The sequence below is a fragment of the Salmo salar genome, chromosome 09, assembly GCF_965601325.2.
Source record: "Salmo salar chromosome 09, fSalSal1, whole genome shotgun sequence".
NCBI lineage: Eukaryota > Metazoa > Chordata > Actinopteri > Salmoniformes > Salmonidae > Salmo > Salmo salar.
The window spans coordinates 142,227,021-142,244,785 of NC_138299.1; the positions used below are offsets into that span (position 1 = coordinate 142,227,021).

The 17,765-nt window shown below is 43.7% G+C and overlaps 1 protein-coding gene across 1 annotated transcript; it reads right to left on the minus strand.

Annotated features, from left to right (window-relative positions):
- Positions 1 to 68: 68 nt before the first annotated feature.
- On the minus strand, positions 69 to 12,079 carry LOC106613100 (PHD finger protein 12). The gene is made up of 8 exons (XM_014215033.3): positions 11,265 to 12,079; positions 10,552 to 10,733; positions 2,911 to 2,983; positions 2,131 to 2,741; positions 1,789 to 1,921; positions 1,235 to 1,396; positions 843 to 989; positions 69 to 542 (listed from the first exon to the last, which is right to left on the minus strand). Exons 1-8 carry the CDS (start codon positions 11,328 to 11,330, stop codon positions 69 to 71), a joined length of 1,848 nt encoding a protein of 615 aa, XP_014070508.3. The 5' UTR covers positions 11,331 to 12,079.
- Positions 12,080 to 17,765: the final 5,686 nt, after the last annotated feature.

Consider the following 17,765-nt stretch of genomic DNA (forward strand, 5'->3'; position numbering starts at 1 on the left):
GCTGCACACTTCGAAGGGGAAGGCAACCTTTCTGGGTGCAAGACTCCAGGGGGCTGCCCCTCTCCGTTTTAACCACCACCCCTCCTCTCAGGTGGTTGGGCAGCCCCAGAGCAGAGGTTGGGAGTGGGGCTTGGAGGGGTGAGTATGTGCAGCTGGAGCTCTGTCTGTCTGCAGGCACCTGAGGCAGCATCACACGCTAACGGCCCGTTGGCTTGTACAGGCTGTTCCGTCAGGGGTCCGTTGGGTTTCCTGCACTTCAGACAGCGCGGCCTCACCGTGCAGCAGCAGCTCTCCTGGCCCTGCGAGTGTCCCTTCAGTACAGGGGCCCCCTGGGGGCCATGAGATGTATTGCAGGGCTTAGAGCAGGGGGCAGGCAGGGCAGAAGCTGTCCTTTCTGCAAGGGGCAGAGTGCTGTTCTCCTCTAGAGCCACACAGGGCTTAACCTGTCGTGTCTGTTCAGAGTCCCAGTCTGACGAGGACTTCTGCTTGCCAGATAAATGTCGCATGATGCTGCACTGCAGCGAGATGACATCTCGGAGCCACTGAACGACGAAGAAAAAAACAGTTTCAGTGAAAAGTACAAGCACCTTCACCCGTCCAGCAACTCCCCAAATAAACATAAATTTACAGTTATTACACATTCAATAAATGGCAGTTAATCCCCAGCATGTCTGGACCCATTGTCTCCTAGCTGGGCCAGAGTCCCAGTGATTTGTTTATCACAGAAAAAAATCAAAGTGCTTTAGGTGGCGTCTCAGGCACCGCCCAAAGGAACCACTGAATCCCAGAGAAGTAGACAGATACTAGTGGGTGAATTTGTGCTGTGTGTCTGCCATGCCTACCTCCTGTTGCTCCGCCTGGCTGGTAAAATGCTGAGGGGAGCAGTCCTGGTTTGGGATGCCATTACAGATCAGCTCCCCGTTACGCACCGCTGCAGGAGCCAACATGGCCGGGGGGTTCTTGTACTGGGACTTAATAGCGTCGGGCACCTGGAGGGGCAAACATACACCCACACACACAATATTATTTACAGGAGCAGTGAAGTCCCACTGTGGTTCTTCTCATTCAAGATGAATCGATTGGATATGTGGTGCAGCAGCTTAGTTGACAAACCAATACATTTGTTGAAAATCTGTCTTCATCACCACTACAGTATTCTAAAGTGAAGACTAGCAAAAACAGATTTCATAACATTATATTGGACTCTTGTACAGACTCAGCGGGCGTAAGCTACCTTGAGCGCCTTCGTCTTGTGGTGGATACCGCTGCGGACAGGCGGGTTCTGTCGGTGGACCCATCGCAGGAAGCCCACCTTGACTGCATGCTGCGATATTCTGTCCTGGAACTGGTCTAAGAGCTTGCAACGGCTGGTAAGGGACAGGCTCCGCCGGTTCAGCTGGAGAACAGGACAGGAGGAAATGTCAGGAACAGAGCGACGTCTACTCCCTGAATCAACCGCCTAGCCAGACACCCTATGCACTTGTAACACGTCTACAGACCCTAAAGCTCAGCTGGAGAACAGGTCACATCAGTAACGGAATAACTTCTGCATACTAGGGTTGAGAGAAATCACAATATTATTGCATATTGGTGATGCTTGATATCGCCCAAACACAACTACAAACCCTTTTCCCTGTACAGCGAAAACAGAGCCATTCCCGTCAACAACGAAAAAATAATCACCATATCCGTATTGTTTTTCGGCCTGCCAAAATACTGAACCCCAATTCCATGTATGAGGATGCTTGGCCACCAGATGACACCGGGGGGGTTGGCTACACCACTTACCACCAAGTGCTCCATATGGTTGGGGCACATCCACCTGCCTGTGGGCATGGCAGTGAGTGGGGGGTCCAGGCAGTCCATGTGGAAGAGCAGGTGGCAATAGTCACACTGAACCAGGGGCGCCATTCTGCAGCTCCTATAGGATAGAGAGGAGCACAGAGAGGAGGCAGTGACCATCGGACTAGCAAAGTCAGCCAACCAACTACTGCACGCAGACATATACAAACACTCAGAAAATATAAGTGGTGGAGTCCATTTGGATTCCCTGAATACAGATTGTATTTGAATAATCTGTGTTGATATAACTGTAACGATGACGATGCGGGTTTGATTGACTAATCATACCTGGTGCAGGAGAAGCACACCCTGACTGGCAGAGGAACGAGGCCGTTGGGGTCCATCTCATGCTGTGGCCTCCTGAAAGTCTTCATGATCAGCTCCTCTTTCCTCCTCCGTTTAGTGCTGCCTGGCAGTGCTGTGGTGCAGGTGAGCTCGTTGGGCAGCTGGAACTGCGAGGGGTTCCTCTCCATGGCAGCGGCAATGAGCAGCTGAAAGGGCCTCTTGAGGAGCCGTGGTGTGGGGGTATGGGTGGTGGTGGCTCGCTCAGGTTCTGAGCCCTGGGCCTCCACCACCACCTCCTCTGCCTTGGCCATCTCCTCGTCAGCCTCGTTCTGCTCCGCCGAGGGGGTGGCCGTGTCCGTGGAGGAGGCGTTGGATGTGGGCGTGCCCGGTCGGCTGCTGGCCCGCCGCTCAAGGCGCTCCAGACGTACGGCAGCCACCCGCAGCCCGGGTCCTGCTGCTCCGACGCCGGGGGGCAGCCTGTCCAGGCGCAACTTAGTGGTAGTAATGGTGGTGGTGCCCCGCTCCAGTTCAGCTGCGGGGGGGGAGGAGCGCTTGGAGAGGGGCCTCTCCCTCTCCAGCAGGCCATTTGTCAGCTCAGCCTTCTGCTCCCGCTTCTGGGGATGACAGCCAGAGACCAGCTAGGATCAGACAGTATTCACCACCACTAGGGTTGTTGTAATACTTTGACTCGTATTGATACATTGAAAAATGGGTGTTAACAGGCTAACACATCTGAAGCATAATAACATCTGTTGTGAATATCATGTATTGTTGAAACCTCACCTTTCTCCGGACGTTGCAGCGATGACACATCCAGTCACCAGGAGGCAGCATTTCTTCACTCAATGGTGGGTTACTGTAGGAACCACAAAAAAATAGCCATAAAAAAGGACTTTCCTGCTTGTCATATTATTCATAGGTCCAACGTGGATCAATTGCTATGTAAAATTTATAAGGGCTAATGCCAAACAACTTACCATTGGTCAGAGCATCTATTCAATTTTGAGGCATAGGCTATAAATCAGGGTGTTTTTTTTATTTGACTAGACAAGTCAATTTAGAACAAATTCTAATCTGACAACCTGCCAAAAAGCAAAATGCCTGCTGTAAGGACAGGGGCTGGGATTAAATATACAATTTTAATATAGGACAACCCACACATCACAACAAGAGACACCACAACACTACATAAAGAGAGACCTAAAACATACCATAGTAGCAGCACAAAACATGGCACAAACATTATTGGGGAAAGAAGGTAGGGACAACAATACGTCACGCAAAGCAGCAACAACTGTCAGTGTCCATGATTGAGTCTTTGAAGAGATTGAGTTAAAACAGTCTAGCTGCAGCGAACTGAAAAGATGAGCGACCCAGGGATGTGTGCGCTTTGGGGACCTTTACACAGAATGTGACTGGCAGAACGGGTGTTGTATGTGGAGGATTGGGGCTGCAGTAGATATCTCAGATAGGTGGGAGTGAGGCCAAAGAGGGTTTTATAAATAAGCATCAACCAGTGGGTCTTGCGATGGGTATACAGAGATGACCCGTTTACAGAGGACTATAGAGTGCACTGGTGTGTCCTATAAGGAGCATTGGTGGCAATTCTGATGACCGAATGGTAAAGAACATCTAGCCACTCGAGATTAGAGGTCGACCGATTATGATTTTTCAATGCCGATACCGGTTAATCGGCCGATTTTTGTATTTATTTATTTGTAATAATGACAATTACAACAATACTGAATGAACACTTATTTTAACTTAATAAAATACATCAATAAAATCAATTTAGCCTCAAATAAATAATGAAACATGTTCAATTTGGCTTAAATAATGCAAAAACAAAGTGTTGGAGAAGAAAGTAAAAGTGTAATATGTGCCATGTAAAGAAGCTAACATTTAAGGTCCTTGCTCAGAACATGAGAACATATGAAAGCTGGTGGTTCCTTTTAACATGAGTCTTACATATTCCCAAGTAAGAAGTTTTAGGTTGTAGTTATTATAGGAATTATAGGACTATTTCTCTCTATACGATTTGTATTTCAAAAAACCTTTGACTATTGGATGTTCTTATAGGCACTTTAGTATTGCCAGTGTAACAGTATAGCTTCCGTCCCTCTCCTCGCTCCTACCTGGGCTCGAACCAGGAACACATCAACAACAGCCACCCTTGAAGCAGCGTTACCCATGCAGAGCAAGGGGAACAACTACTCCAAGTCTCAGAGCGAGTGACGTTTGAAACGATATTAGCGCGCACCCCGCTAACTAGCTAGCCATTTCACATCGGTTACACCAGCCTAATCTCGGGAGTTGATAGGCTTGAAGTCATAAATAGCACAATGCTTGAAGCATTGAGAAGAGCTGCTGGCAAACGCACGAAAGGGCTGTTTGAATGAATGCTTACGAGCCTGCTGGTGCCTAACATCGCTCAGTCAGACCGCTCTATCAAATCATAGACTTAATTATAACATAACACACAGAAATTACAAGCCTTTGTTCATTAAAATGATCGAATCCGGAAACTATAATATTTCGAAAACAAACCGTTTATTCTTTCAGTGAAATACGGAACCGTTCCGTATTTTATCTAACGGATGGCATCCCTAAGTCTAAATATTGCTGTTACATTGTACAACCTTCAATGTTATGTCATAATTAATTACGGCCTTTGTTAGGAATAAAAGGAATTCACACAGTTCGCAATGAGCCAGGCGGCCCAAACTGCTGCATATACCCTGACTGCTTGCACGGAACGCAAGAGAAGTGACACAAATTCCCTAGTTATAAGAAATTCATGTTAGCAGGCAATATTAACTAAATATGCAGGTTTAAAAATATGTACTTGTGTATTGATTTTAAAGAAAGGCATTGATGTTTATGGTTAGGTACATTGGTGCAGTGCTTTTTTCGCAAATGCGCTTGTTAAATCATCACCCGTTTGTCGAAGTAGGCTGTGATTCAATGAGAAATGAACAGGCACCGCATCGATATGCAACGCAGGACACGCTAGATACACTAGTAATATCATCAACCATGTGCAGTTAACCTCTAGGGTCGGCGGGACGAAATCGTCCCACCTACGTAACAGCCAGTGGAATCCTGTGGCGCGTTATTCAAATACCTTAGAAATGCTATTACTTCAATTTCTCAAACATATGACTATTTTACACCATTTTAAAGACAAGACTCATTAATCTAACCACACTGTCCGATTTCAAAAAGGCTTTACAACGAAAGCAAAACATTAGATTATGTCAGCAGAGTACCCAGCCAGAAATAATCAGACACCCATTTTTCAAGCTAGCATATGTCACAAAAACCCAAACCACAGCTAAATGCAGCACTAACCTTTGATGATCTTCATCAGATGACACACCTAGAACATTATGTTATACAATACATGCATGTTTTGTTCAATCAAGTTCATATTTATATCAAAAAACTGCTTTTTACATTAGCATGTGACGTTCAGAACTAGCATACCCCCCGCAAACTTCCGGTGAATTTACAAAAAGATTTACTAAATTACTCACGATAAACTTTCACAAAAAGCATAACAATTATTTGAAGAATTATAGATACAGAACTCCTCTATGCACTCGATATGTCCGATTTTAAAATAGCTTTTCGGTGAAAGCACATTTTGCAATATTCTCAGTAGATAGCCCGCATCACAGGGCTAGCTATTTAGACACCCAGCAAGTTTAGCACTCACCAAAGTCAGATTTACTATAAGAAAAATGTTATTACCTTTGTTGTCTTCGTCAGAATGCACTCCCAGGACTTCTACTTCAATAACAAATGTTGGTTTGGTTCAAAATAATCCATAGTTATATCCAAACAGCGGCGTTTTGTTCGTGCGTTCAAGACACTATCCGAATGGTAAAGAAGGGTGAAAGAGCACGACGCATTTTGTGACCAAAGAATTCTAAATATTCCATTACCGTACTTCGAAGCATGTCAACCGCTGTTTAAAATCAATTTTTATGCAATTTATCTCGTAAAAAAGCGATAATATTCCGACCGGGAATCTCCTTTTCGGCAAACAGAGGAAAAATCACAAAGACGGGGCGGCCAGGGCACGCGCCTAAGCCCACAGTCCCTTGATCGGCCACTTGAGAAAGGCGATAATGTGTTTCAGCCTGGGGCTGGGATGACGACATTCTGTTTTTTCCCGGGCTCTGAGCGCCCATGGAAGACGTAGGAAGTGTCACGTTAGAGCAGAGATCCTTTGTAAAAGATAGAGATGGCAAAGAAGTTCAAGAAATGGTCAGACAGGCCACTTCCTATAAAGGAATCTCTCAGGTTTTGACCTGCCATTTGAGTTCTGTTATACTCACAGACACCATTCAAACAGTTTTAGAAACTTTGGAGTGTTTTCTATCCAAAGCCAATAATTATATGCATATTCTAGTTACTGGGCAGGAGTAGTAACCAGATTAAATCGGGTACGTTTTTTATCCAGCCGTGAAAATACTGCCCCCTAGCCATAACAGGTTAAAGAAGAAAGGGTGTAAACCATCTGACCCAGATGTTTTTTGGGGGTCAAGTTTAAGGAGCTCCTTTAGCACCTTGGATTCAGTGACCACCTGCAAGGAGAAATGTTGTAGCCGGGCAGGGGGAACAGAGGGAGGAGCACCGGGGGAATGTTGGACGGGCAAGGAGGCATGGCTGAGTCAAATAGGAATCCTGACTTAATGAAGTGGTGATTAAAGAGCTCAGCCATGTGATTGTCAGTAACAACCCCATCATCAACATTAACGGACATGGGCAGCTGTGAGGAGGAGGGTTTATTGTCCAGGTCTTTAACCCAAAGAAGTTTTGGAAAATGGTTAGACCCACAGAGACAGAGAACTGTTCCTTAAGTAACTAACGTTGGCCTTCCAGATAGCCTGAGTGCACTTATTTCTCATTTGCCTGAACGAGAGCCAGTCAGCCTGAGTATGCGTGTGCCGAGCCCTTCGTCAAACGCAATTCTTGAGGTGGAGTAACTCTGCAAGATCACAGACAAACCAGTGGCTGAACCTGATTTTCATTCTCATTTTCTTTATGGGGGAGTGTTTCCTAACAATAACACTGAAAATATTAAAAAAGAAGGTCCAAGCACCAACATACCAATTTACAGGAGGCCAGGTCATGAAGGAAGACTTGCTCATTAAAGTATTTGAGCAAGTATATGACAAAATCAGGACAGGTCGTTTTACTGAGCAGCCATTACGAACACAGGCTGTAAAACAGTGATCACTAAGGTCTTCACAGAAAACAGCAGACTGTTACCGATCAGGTAATTTTGAGGACAAAAATCAAGCAGAAAGTAACCTTTTCTGGGTGTTTGGAGTCATACCTTGTGGGATTGGTAATAATCTGAGAAATATTTAGGGAGTCCCATTGCTTTATGACTTGGTCAGGTTGTTTAAGCATGTCCCAGTTTAGGTCACCTAGCAGTACAAATTCAGACTTAGTGTAAGGGGCCAGGAGAGAGCTTAGGGCAGGTAGGGTACAGGCCGGTGGTGATGGAGGACGATAACACCCAGCAACAGTCAACAAAGAGCTATTTGAAAGTCTAATGCTTAAAACCAGCTAATCAAATTGTTTGGGGACATACTTGGTGGAGACAACCGAGCACTGAAGGTGTTCCTTGGTAAAGATTGCCACTCCACCACCGTTGGAATATCCGTCTTGCCGAAAAAGGTTATAACCAGACAGGTTAACATCAGTGTTCAAAGCTCTTCCTTAACCACGTCTCAGTAATGACCAACACATCTGGATTGGAGCTGTGAACCCACACTTTCAATTGATTCATTTTAGGTAATAAGCTACATCAGTGAAGCAGATAGCCCCAAATCTGACTTGTGCTCTAGCAACAGTAGATGGGCCAGGGGAAACATGTACATTTCCAGATATCATCAGCGGTAATACAATCAGGGCACAGCAAAGGACAGGGAGAGCTCTGCAGTGTTGATTAATGACATTTGAATGTGCATTAGATGGCAACAAGATCATATTGTACAGTAATTTCATCACGTAACATGAATACAAAGCCGGCGAGAGGTGGTTAGAATAGGATGGGAGGCCAAGAGTCCATGTAACCAATAGAGTCAGAGTCCTGAGTGTGGGAACAAACAATCTGTCCCACAGTCGGGTAAACAAGCAAGTTCACAGTCAACAAAGCCTCCAGGACTCACGAGGCAAATAGCATAAAGCACAATAAAATAATCAAACGACTTGGGGCTAGCCATTGTAAGTTCAGAGTCACTCGCCCCAACAGTGCGTGTGTGCTGGAGGCGAGCGAAAGCTCGTGGGGGGGGGGGGGGGGGGACAGGCCAGGGCAGACGGTGAACTGATTGCCAGGTGGGATCCAAGCTGCAGTGCAGCAGGCAAAGGGAGTAGGTGTCACCCACTTGGGAGAAGCTTTTATGGGGAGGCAGATTCCTTGTAGAAAACCCCAGCTAGTTACCAGGTTTCTGTCCATCATTTTTTTCCATGTGGAAGAGGTGGTGGTTAGCCAGCTATCTCTTTTCAGTTTCGGCGAATGGTCCTTTACGACATCCAAACAAATGGCTGTTGTGGCTGTTGTGTTTTGGAGATTGTGAGGAGGATATCTTCTGATGTGATCAAAGCAACAATATTGTTTCTTATTGCGGTAATTTACAAATGAAGTGTCCTGGCTGCATATCAGTTCAAAATAGAGATCAATCCAGGGGGTACTGTATTGTGATGATGTAATTGACCTGTGCTGTAACAGGTCTATGTTTCGAAATACCACAACATTGCACATCAAAATACACCTTTTAATACCTAACGCCAAGCCTTACTTTAATGCTTGAGTGTTTACTGTTAGAAAGGCTTCTTTTCTAAATGCCTGTGTCCATCTAGTGGGATTAATGTGACACTGCATGGCATGCCCACTTGTCAAAACAGGAGTTAGTCAATATTGAAAACAGTTTTTACTTTCTTTTAAATCACCAACACAGGGAAATTAAGCACGTACTAACATACCCCACAACAATGTTGTTGTACCCAAGACCAGTGTCAGAAAATGTTTTGCTTGGTCTCGGGCAATGAAGACTCAAGCGCTTCCAGAGACAGCTCCCATTCAGTCATCGCAAATATCCACACTCCTTTCTTGACACATTCATTTGTTATGGCCTATTGAATCCTGGGCTTCCTACTTTACTGGTAATATTAGTGTCCTTTACATTTGTTGAAAAATGGGAAATTGTTTGAAAGTTTCATGCTCACTGTTAGTAAGGGGAGACCAGGGAAGTTCTAACATATTTTGTATTTTTATCTATTATAGACTTGGGTTACTGGTAATATGTAGAGTGGCTCTCTATTTGCCATAAGCATGCATTTAATTTCACCATTCTGAATGTCTAAAGAACATGTTCTTGAAATCTGAGCACAGAACATTTAACTTATCATGGCGATTTCACACAATTACAATCATGGTCTTGAATTGGTCTCGCTTTAGGTGGTCTACGAACAACACCTAGCTGTGATGCTCATAAACTCTATTCTATGATTCTATACTACCACCCAGTTTATACAGCCAGACACCATAATGAATTGTTGGAATGCTTTCTGTTGTTTCTAATCTAAAATATATACAGCTACTGTATTGGACGTTGTCAATGTGATTGTATGATGGAACTGAAATTAAAAATCACATAGGTAAAGTTACCAGCAATGTCAAATTTTACAGTCAATGACCCCACCAAGGGGATATGCAAATGTTCTATTTGCAAAGACAGATTACACTCAGTCCTCTATGTGGAAAGCCTTGTACTGTAGCCTAGCTCACAACCAAAACCTGCACTATTGGCTCATATGATAAAACTGTAGCTACCAACCAACATGACACATATCCAGATCTTGCACAACTGTGTGGTGCAAATGTCTAAATGGATGTCCCCGAAATGCACATAATATGCTCATCTCAAATCGAGTTATAAGCACGTTAGATCAGCTTTAATATCATAATTATATTCCTGCTAAAAGTCAAGAGAAACGTCGGTAAAATGGCGCTGGAATAAAACGTTTTTCTTTTTAGGTCGCCATATTGTAAACATAGGCACACGCTCGAAGAGCAGCCTCGACTCCATTTTCAGCCAGCGTTCTCTCAGTCCGAGCTGGTGAGAGACGAAGCCTGGAGCCAAGCAGACCTAGGCGGGGGGCTGGCTGCAACCATTTAGCGGCTAATTTTAACCAAGTCCTGGTTCTTGTGTCACAATCATCTCTGTAGCATGATTGAAAAGCACCCCTACTTGATACATCTCATGTGTGGTACTTTGCACAGCGGCAGGGTTATTCAAGAAGCTGGATTGTCTAAACAGGACAGCCGCAGAGTCATTCTGAATCCAGCAAACCATGCACGATCCTTACCAGCTACTGGGATACAAGTATCATTTTCACACATACCAGCATTGTAGATGGAAGGCGGCAGGACAATGGTCACAACACAGAAGGTCCCCTCCCTCATGACAACTATCACAGGTGTCGTGGTTGGTGGCCCTGCTCTTTCTCCGAACGTCCCTTTCACTCCTCCGATTCCTCTTTTCGCCATCCTCTGACTTGGGGGGTGCGAGCAGTGTTTGAATTTGCTGTAACAAGTTGAACACGTATGAGACATCTGGATCGCCAAATTGAACTACCTTCACTGCCCATTTAGGTTTATTGACCTTGTTGCTGGCACATCAAACAAATAAAGTTAAGTGTATGATTCAGTATCATGTCAGTAACATAATTGTTGATAATAGCTAGTTAGGTCAGTAAACTATACATCGCCTACTGATGGAAGCTAGGGTATTTACTGTAACGTTTGAGTCTGCTGCAGTGATCAAAACAGCTGACAACTAAAATAGTTTTAAATGTTACTGTAGTTAAGCTATAGTTCGAGTAATAGCACGTTTCCCATAAACTAACTAGTTACACATTACAAAGATAGGTGTTTTGTCTACAACATCATCCTAGCCAACGGCGTTAGGACATAATTACAGCCTCAAAATATAGCTATTTGCTTCCATCTTGCTATCTAGCTAACCATGTCCATTTGGCTCGCTAGTTAGATAGCTAACAAACTTAAAAGGTTGCATTCTAACTGAAATTAATAACGTTGTGGTGACATGCCTCACCTCCATTAAGCCCCCAGATGTATCCAAGTCGTACACAATCGTTGGCGTCTCCATTTTGTCCCACATTCACCCAGCAAAGCAGTCGACTTCTTGCAAAGAATCCTATGCTATGGGACCAGCTTAGCTAGCTAGTTTCGTTCCACGCCTTGTGGCTCTGTCGAACCCCCCCAACACTTGTTTCCTCCAAAGTGTCTTTCTCTATTACTGAATATTGTAGAGGGAATAACAGAACCAGTCGTGCTACGTTAGCTAGCTGCTGTATCTGAATACGATATAGGCACACACTAGACTGATAGCCAAAGTACCTATTTAGCCAACTGTCTTGAACCCTCGGTAACTTAGCTAGTTACTATAACGTTAGTTTGCCTCGCCAGCCATCAAGCAATGCTCGCTTGCTAACTAATGGCAAGAATGTTATGAGTTTCTCACAAACCTTAACTTTGAGCCTATTCTAAACTGTCTTGTCAGGTTGGTGAACAACTGTGAATGTATCTGTGAGGCCTAGCCATGGTTCTTGTTTCTGCTTCTAGCTAAGAGAAGACGCTTGAAAATTCTGCAAACCCGCTCGCTTCCACTTTGCATTGTCAACAGTCAGAATACACATCATGTAAAATGATGGCAAATTAAGCGTTATTTCCAAGCAAGGGTTGCAAAATGCGTTTTGTTGTTATTCTTCCAATAGTGCAGGGTCCTCAAGAAAATTATTTTTGTTATGAAAAATTAAATGCATCCATGCTCCTAGCTGCAATATCCTCTCCGAGTTGGCGCAACTGCGAATGAAATTACGTTTGAGCATGCGCGTTTCAAGATTGTTGAAAAACATGGCCGCCGCAGCACATAAACAGTTGTCACTAGTTACCAAAGCCATAAAGTCAAAATTGGGTCTATCGTAAAAATTAATGAAAACTAAAATGTACTTTTGGTCTTAATTTAAGGTTAGGCAGAAGTTTAGCAGTGTGGTTAAAGTTGCAGATTTTAGGTAGATAAATTGTTTAAAAAAATAGGCGGGTTTAGCCATAATTACGACTTTGTGCCTGTGGTAACTAGAGACGACGACACAAACTAATAAAAATGTCATGTGCTTGGGAAGCCCTCAAAGACAGCTGGTTAGCTAACTTGAATAATTAGTTAGAGCTGCTAATTTGTCAAATAACAGCTAGATAACTACACCAGTTTGCCTATCTTTAACGAGCTATCTTCCCCTCTATTTGTGACTGACCATCGACGAAGCTTGCAAGCAAAACTACCCTCATTTCAATGTAGCCTTCGCTACGCCCTCCATCTATATGGACAATCAGATCAGTTTTCTTATTCTATGGTATATTGGCGATCACACAATTTAATGTGCATCCCGCATCCTACTGTGCAGGACGGAAACAGGATTCCCCAAAAACTGAACAAACTACCAATAAATAAATTAAATCAACTTTTGATCCCTACACAGGCTCAAGGGGAACCTGTGAGGACGGGTCTTCCGGCGCCAGTACCCCTTGCAAGTCTTCAGATGTCCCCAACACATTTCTGCCAGACACAATAATGTCCAGTTTATTAGACTTATTTGAGACTTGTGCCATACAGTTTATAACTGTGGCAATGAATGCAACGAAATCAACCTTTTTAACACTGGGTATCTTTCGTGTGGAAGTGTAACAGTACTCTTCTTGCGTTGTGTACAATCAATCATCGACACGAACTCCAACTTGTAACACCAGTCATGGAGCTTTATTCTGATAGGAACAGCACAAAATTCCACGTCATGCAATGCACTGCTCCAACTCTGCACTCACGCACTGCACAAAATATACAACCCCCCCACCAGACACACTAAGTTGCTAGGGAGTATTAGCTGGAATTCTCTACAACAAAATGCACAACATTCACCAAAAAATGCTGCATCTTATGTGTGATGTTCGAATAACATTTACAAACAAATTGATATAAATTGTACATTTAAATCATCACTTGGGAGTATCAAAATCACTTTTGACGTACAGAGCTTTGCAACCAACAATTTACCGCTGGTTTGGTGCTTGTACACTGGGACAATTCTAACTGAAACATCCTCCTCGTAAGCAAGCAACGCAAACCAGCCAATAAGATGCCATGTTGAGTAGGAGAAGGCAAGGCAAACAATAAGACCAAAAACCCATTGGCTTAACAATAAAGTGGCAAGGGGAATCACCAATATAACCCTGTTACAGAAGCAAATATTACCTACAGGCTGTGGTGCATCCACTACCATATCTTCACTAGCATCACTTGTTTTCTTCATTATTTTAATTGCCTCCGCATCGGAGATTGGATTGACCTCTCACACTTTTGCCACCTCAATCTCCTTCACCCTTACTGGGCCTTCCAGGAACTCAGGATCATGATCCCCACCTCAATCTCCTTCACCCTTACAGGGCCTTCCAGGAACTCAGGATTATGATCCCTACCACAATTGCAACACTGTTCTTCAGTATACTCTGTCCGTCTGCACACACTTGAAATATGGCCAAATCCTTTACAATTCTTACACTGCAGTGGTTTGGGGATGAAAGCTCTTACAGCGTAGCTTCCCATGCGTAGGTATTTGCTCTTTATCAAAAAACAACAGGACATGTGGTGTCAGGAAAATAACCTCTCACTCAACGTCAACAAAACAAAGGAGATGATCGTGGACTTCAGGAAACAGCAGAGGGAGCACCCCCGTATCCACATGGACTGGACAGCAGTGGAGAAGGTAGGAAGTTCCTCGGCATACACATCACTGACAAACTGAAATGGTCCACCCACACAGACAGCATGGTGAAGAAGGTGCAACAGCACCTCTTCAACCTCAGGAGGCAGAAGAAACTTGGCTTGTCACTTCAAACCCTCACAAACTTTTACAGATGCACAATTGAGAGCATCCTGTTGGGCTGTATCACAGCCTGGTACGGCAACTGCACCGCTCACAACCGCAGGGCTCTCCAGAGGGTGTTACGGTCTGCACAACACATCACCGGGGGCAAACCTCCAGGACACCTACAGCACCTGATGTCACAGGAAGGCCAAAAAGATCATTAAGGACAACAACCACCCGAGCCACTATCATCCAGAAGGCGAGGTCAGTACAGGTGCATCAAAGCTGGGACCGAGAGACTGAAAAACAGCTTCTTCCTTAAGCTTCTACCTCATCAGACTGTTAAATAGCCATCACTAGCACAGAGAGGCTGCTGCCTACATAAACAGATTTGAAATCATTAGCCACTTTAATAAATGGAACACTAGTCACTTTAATAATGTCTACATATTTTTCATAACTCATCTCATATGTATATACTATATTCTATACTATCTACTGTATCTTAGTCTGTGCCGCTCTGACATTGCTCATCCATATATTTATATATTCTTAATTCCATTCCTTTACTTAAATTTGTGTGTATTAGGTATTTGTTGAGAAATTGTTAGATATTACTTGTTAGATATTGCTGCACTGTCGGAAATAGAAGCACAAGCATTTCGCTACACCCACAATAACATCTGCTAAACATGTGTATGTGACCAATACAATTTGATTTGATTTGTATAAATTATTTTGAAAATCAACTGCTGCACCGAAACTTTTATTTTGAAAGGATATCACCTCACTACTTATTGTTGGTGACTTTACACGTGCACTAGGGTCGCAGTTGTGAAATGTCTAGCGACGTTCGGACTCGGAGGTTTTTCGCGCTGCACTCCCTCACTGACCAATACAATAATGTTCTCGCCCCCCACACACACACTAATCCAATGAAATGACAGATTTCACGAAACACACACACACACACACACACACACACACACACACACACACTGATCCAATAAAAATGTCATTCTGCAACATTGTTTAGTTTTAAATGTGACACGTCCAATCAGATAATACAGATCTTCTTCTGACAGCTAGCTTGATTGACAGCTAACTATGCAGGTGTGTTCTGCAGGCATTGCACATGTGGATAGTTAGCTGTAATTTAACTCATGTAGGCTAGCTGTCAGAGACACATTGAGAGAATTCAGATGATCAAAATATCCGCCAGATAGGCGACTTGCGCGAACCAATCCTCACAATCGAAATGTTCGGGCAGAGATCACTTGTTTTCCGAAAGAAACGCAGCGCTCTCCGCTCGCTCATAAAAGCGATCCAACACTTTACCTCTGGAAAGCCAGCGGACCTCTCTGCATGATAAAGCTCCTGCTGGTGCTCGCTCCCCATATGTAGACCTTACCGTGAAATGCTTACTTGCAAGCCCTTAACCAACAATGCAGTTCAAGAAATATAGTTAATAAAACATTTACTAAATAAACTAAAGTTTAAAAAATACATGAATCAAAAAGTAACACTATAAATGTACATAACAATAACGAGGCTATATACAGGGGAGGGGGCACAATCGATTTGAACAGAGGGACAAAGTGCATGCCTTCAAGATTAAGTTTACCGTTTGGGCAAATCATGTTTTAACGGGAGGTTTGACATGTTTCCCAATGCTGATTTCGAAATTCAGAATCTGATCAACAAAGCGCACAGCGACACACTGAAAAAAACGTTAAATAGCATCTTGTCAAACTGCTGGGAAAGTTTTGCCACTCTTTCCCGGAGGAGAACAGGAGACAAGACGACTGGATACGGGACCCTTTCGAGTTGAGATGGGAAGCGTCACGTTGCTAAGCAACGAATAGGCTCTTCTGGTGGAGCTGTCGTTTGATCGCGGACTGAGCATGCGCTTCCCGGAAATTACACTGCCAAAGTCCTGGAGCAGCGTATTGGGAGAGTATCCTGCTCTCGCCTGTCATGCAATCAGAATCCTGCTACCCTTCAGCACTACCTATCTGTGTGAAAGTGGCTTCTCTACTGCCATGCTGAAAACTAAAAGCAGAAACTAACTGGACAGCCAGCATGACCTCCGAGTTGCCCTGTCAACCAGACTTCAATAAACTTATTTAACTAAAGAAACACCCCAGCTTTCCCACTGATAGGACACACACACACACACACACACACGCACACACACGCACACACACACGAAATAAACAGGACTGGTATATGTTACTGTTCTTTAACATTACTGGACTGTTATGTGTTACTTACTGTTCATTAACATTACTGGCCTGGTTTTGATGTCATGTTCTGAGTCTGATCATTTATTACATCCCATTCCTGAACCGGTCGCCTAATTAAATGGCTTATTCTCTTGAATTGATAATACATGTGTTCTCAGTTAATATGGCTGTGTAGCCTAATGACTTTCTTTAATACCATAATTGAGAACAGAGTCTATTTTGCAAATGAAACCTGCCCAAGAAGGCAGCTGCAATACAACACTATAAAATGTTATCATCAACAGTCCATAATAATGTGTCGCGACTCGATTGTCATTGTCAAATTTGGGTCCCCAGGCAAAAACAGTTTAGAATCGCTGTTTTAGATCAAAGTTTTGCCCAACACGTCGCCTGATGGCAGTATTATTAGGGTAAACGCCGTAAAATGAATAATGGCGCCATCTAGCGGCCGGTTGGGCTAATCAAAGTTATTTTTGCTATTAGGCTACTCGAAAAACTTGGACTGAATTTGAATGAGGATAGCTAGTACTGTACATAATGTTGTCTTATTTGGGGAGTATTTGTCAGCATATCTTACCATAAGCATTTTTTTGTTCAGTCCCCCCATTTTAGTAGACTGGGTGCCAGTGTGTCTGCTCTGTTGTCAAATGTTCTATCTATATCGATGCTTCCTCTCCTTACCATATTTGGTTAGAAGTGAAAGTTCACTGGCAGGGCAGAGGGAAACGATGGAGCAAGATAAAACTGGGTCAACAACATTCTGCTTATTTTTCTCACGAATCAGGAAACATCTAATCTCTATACAGGGTTCTGTTCCCAAAACAATAGTTTGTTACGAACAGAGTCCACTAAGTTTTCTAGACCTGACTCATTGTCAATCTTTCAAAAAATGAAGTTGTTTAGAAGGAAATGCCAGTTAAACCCCTCCCTGGTTGCAGTATTTTTGGTGACCAGTAGATGGTGCTGATACTACATGACAAGACAAAAGTGTGAGGCACAAGTATACAGCGAGTCACAGTTTCCTCAGCAGTCCGGAATATATTTACGCCACTTATTCCCCATCGCTGTCTGTTATAAATGTCTACTTATATCAGAACATGTTAGACTATTATTCAAACATAAATGACCTAACTATAGATGGCACCAGACCACAGTGCGTGTTGTTGGTCTTGTCTACACTGGTAATCTTACCCAGGGTGGGTATAAGGCTCGATGGGGATAAAGATAATGTCTGGCGAACAGTATACATTTATGTAGCCTATACGGGAAGACCACCCCTTCGCCACTACACTGGCCGTAAGTCTGCTACTCTCTGAACTACAAACTAGTACACTACACCAGACATGAGTCTGCTACACCTCCAACCCCAAAACCTCTACACTGTCAGAGGCAGCTACAATCATGTATACTTGACTTACTTTGACTCAT

Coding starts and splice junctions, on each gene's coding strand:
- LOC106613100 (XM_014215033.3), bottom strand. CDS start 11,330: ATGTGGGACAAAATGGAGACGCCAACGATTGTGTACGACTTGGATACA. Junction 2,984..10,551: donor GCCTTCCATCTACAATGCTG/GTATGTGTGAAA, acceptor TGGTTCCTACAG/TAACCCACCATTGAGTGAAG. Junction 543..842: donor GCCAGGCGGAGCAACAGGAG/GTAGGCATGGCA, acceptor TTCGTCGTTCAG/TGGCTCCGAGATGTCATCTC.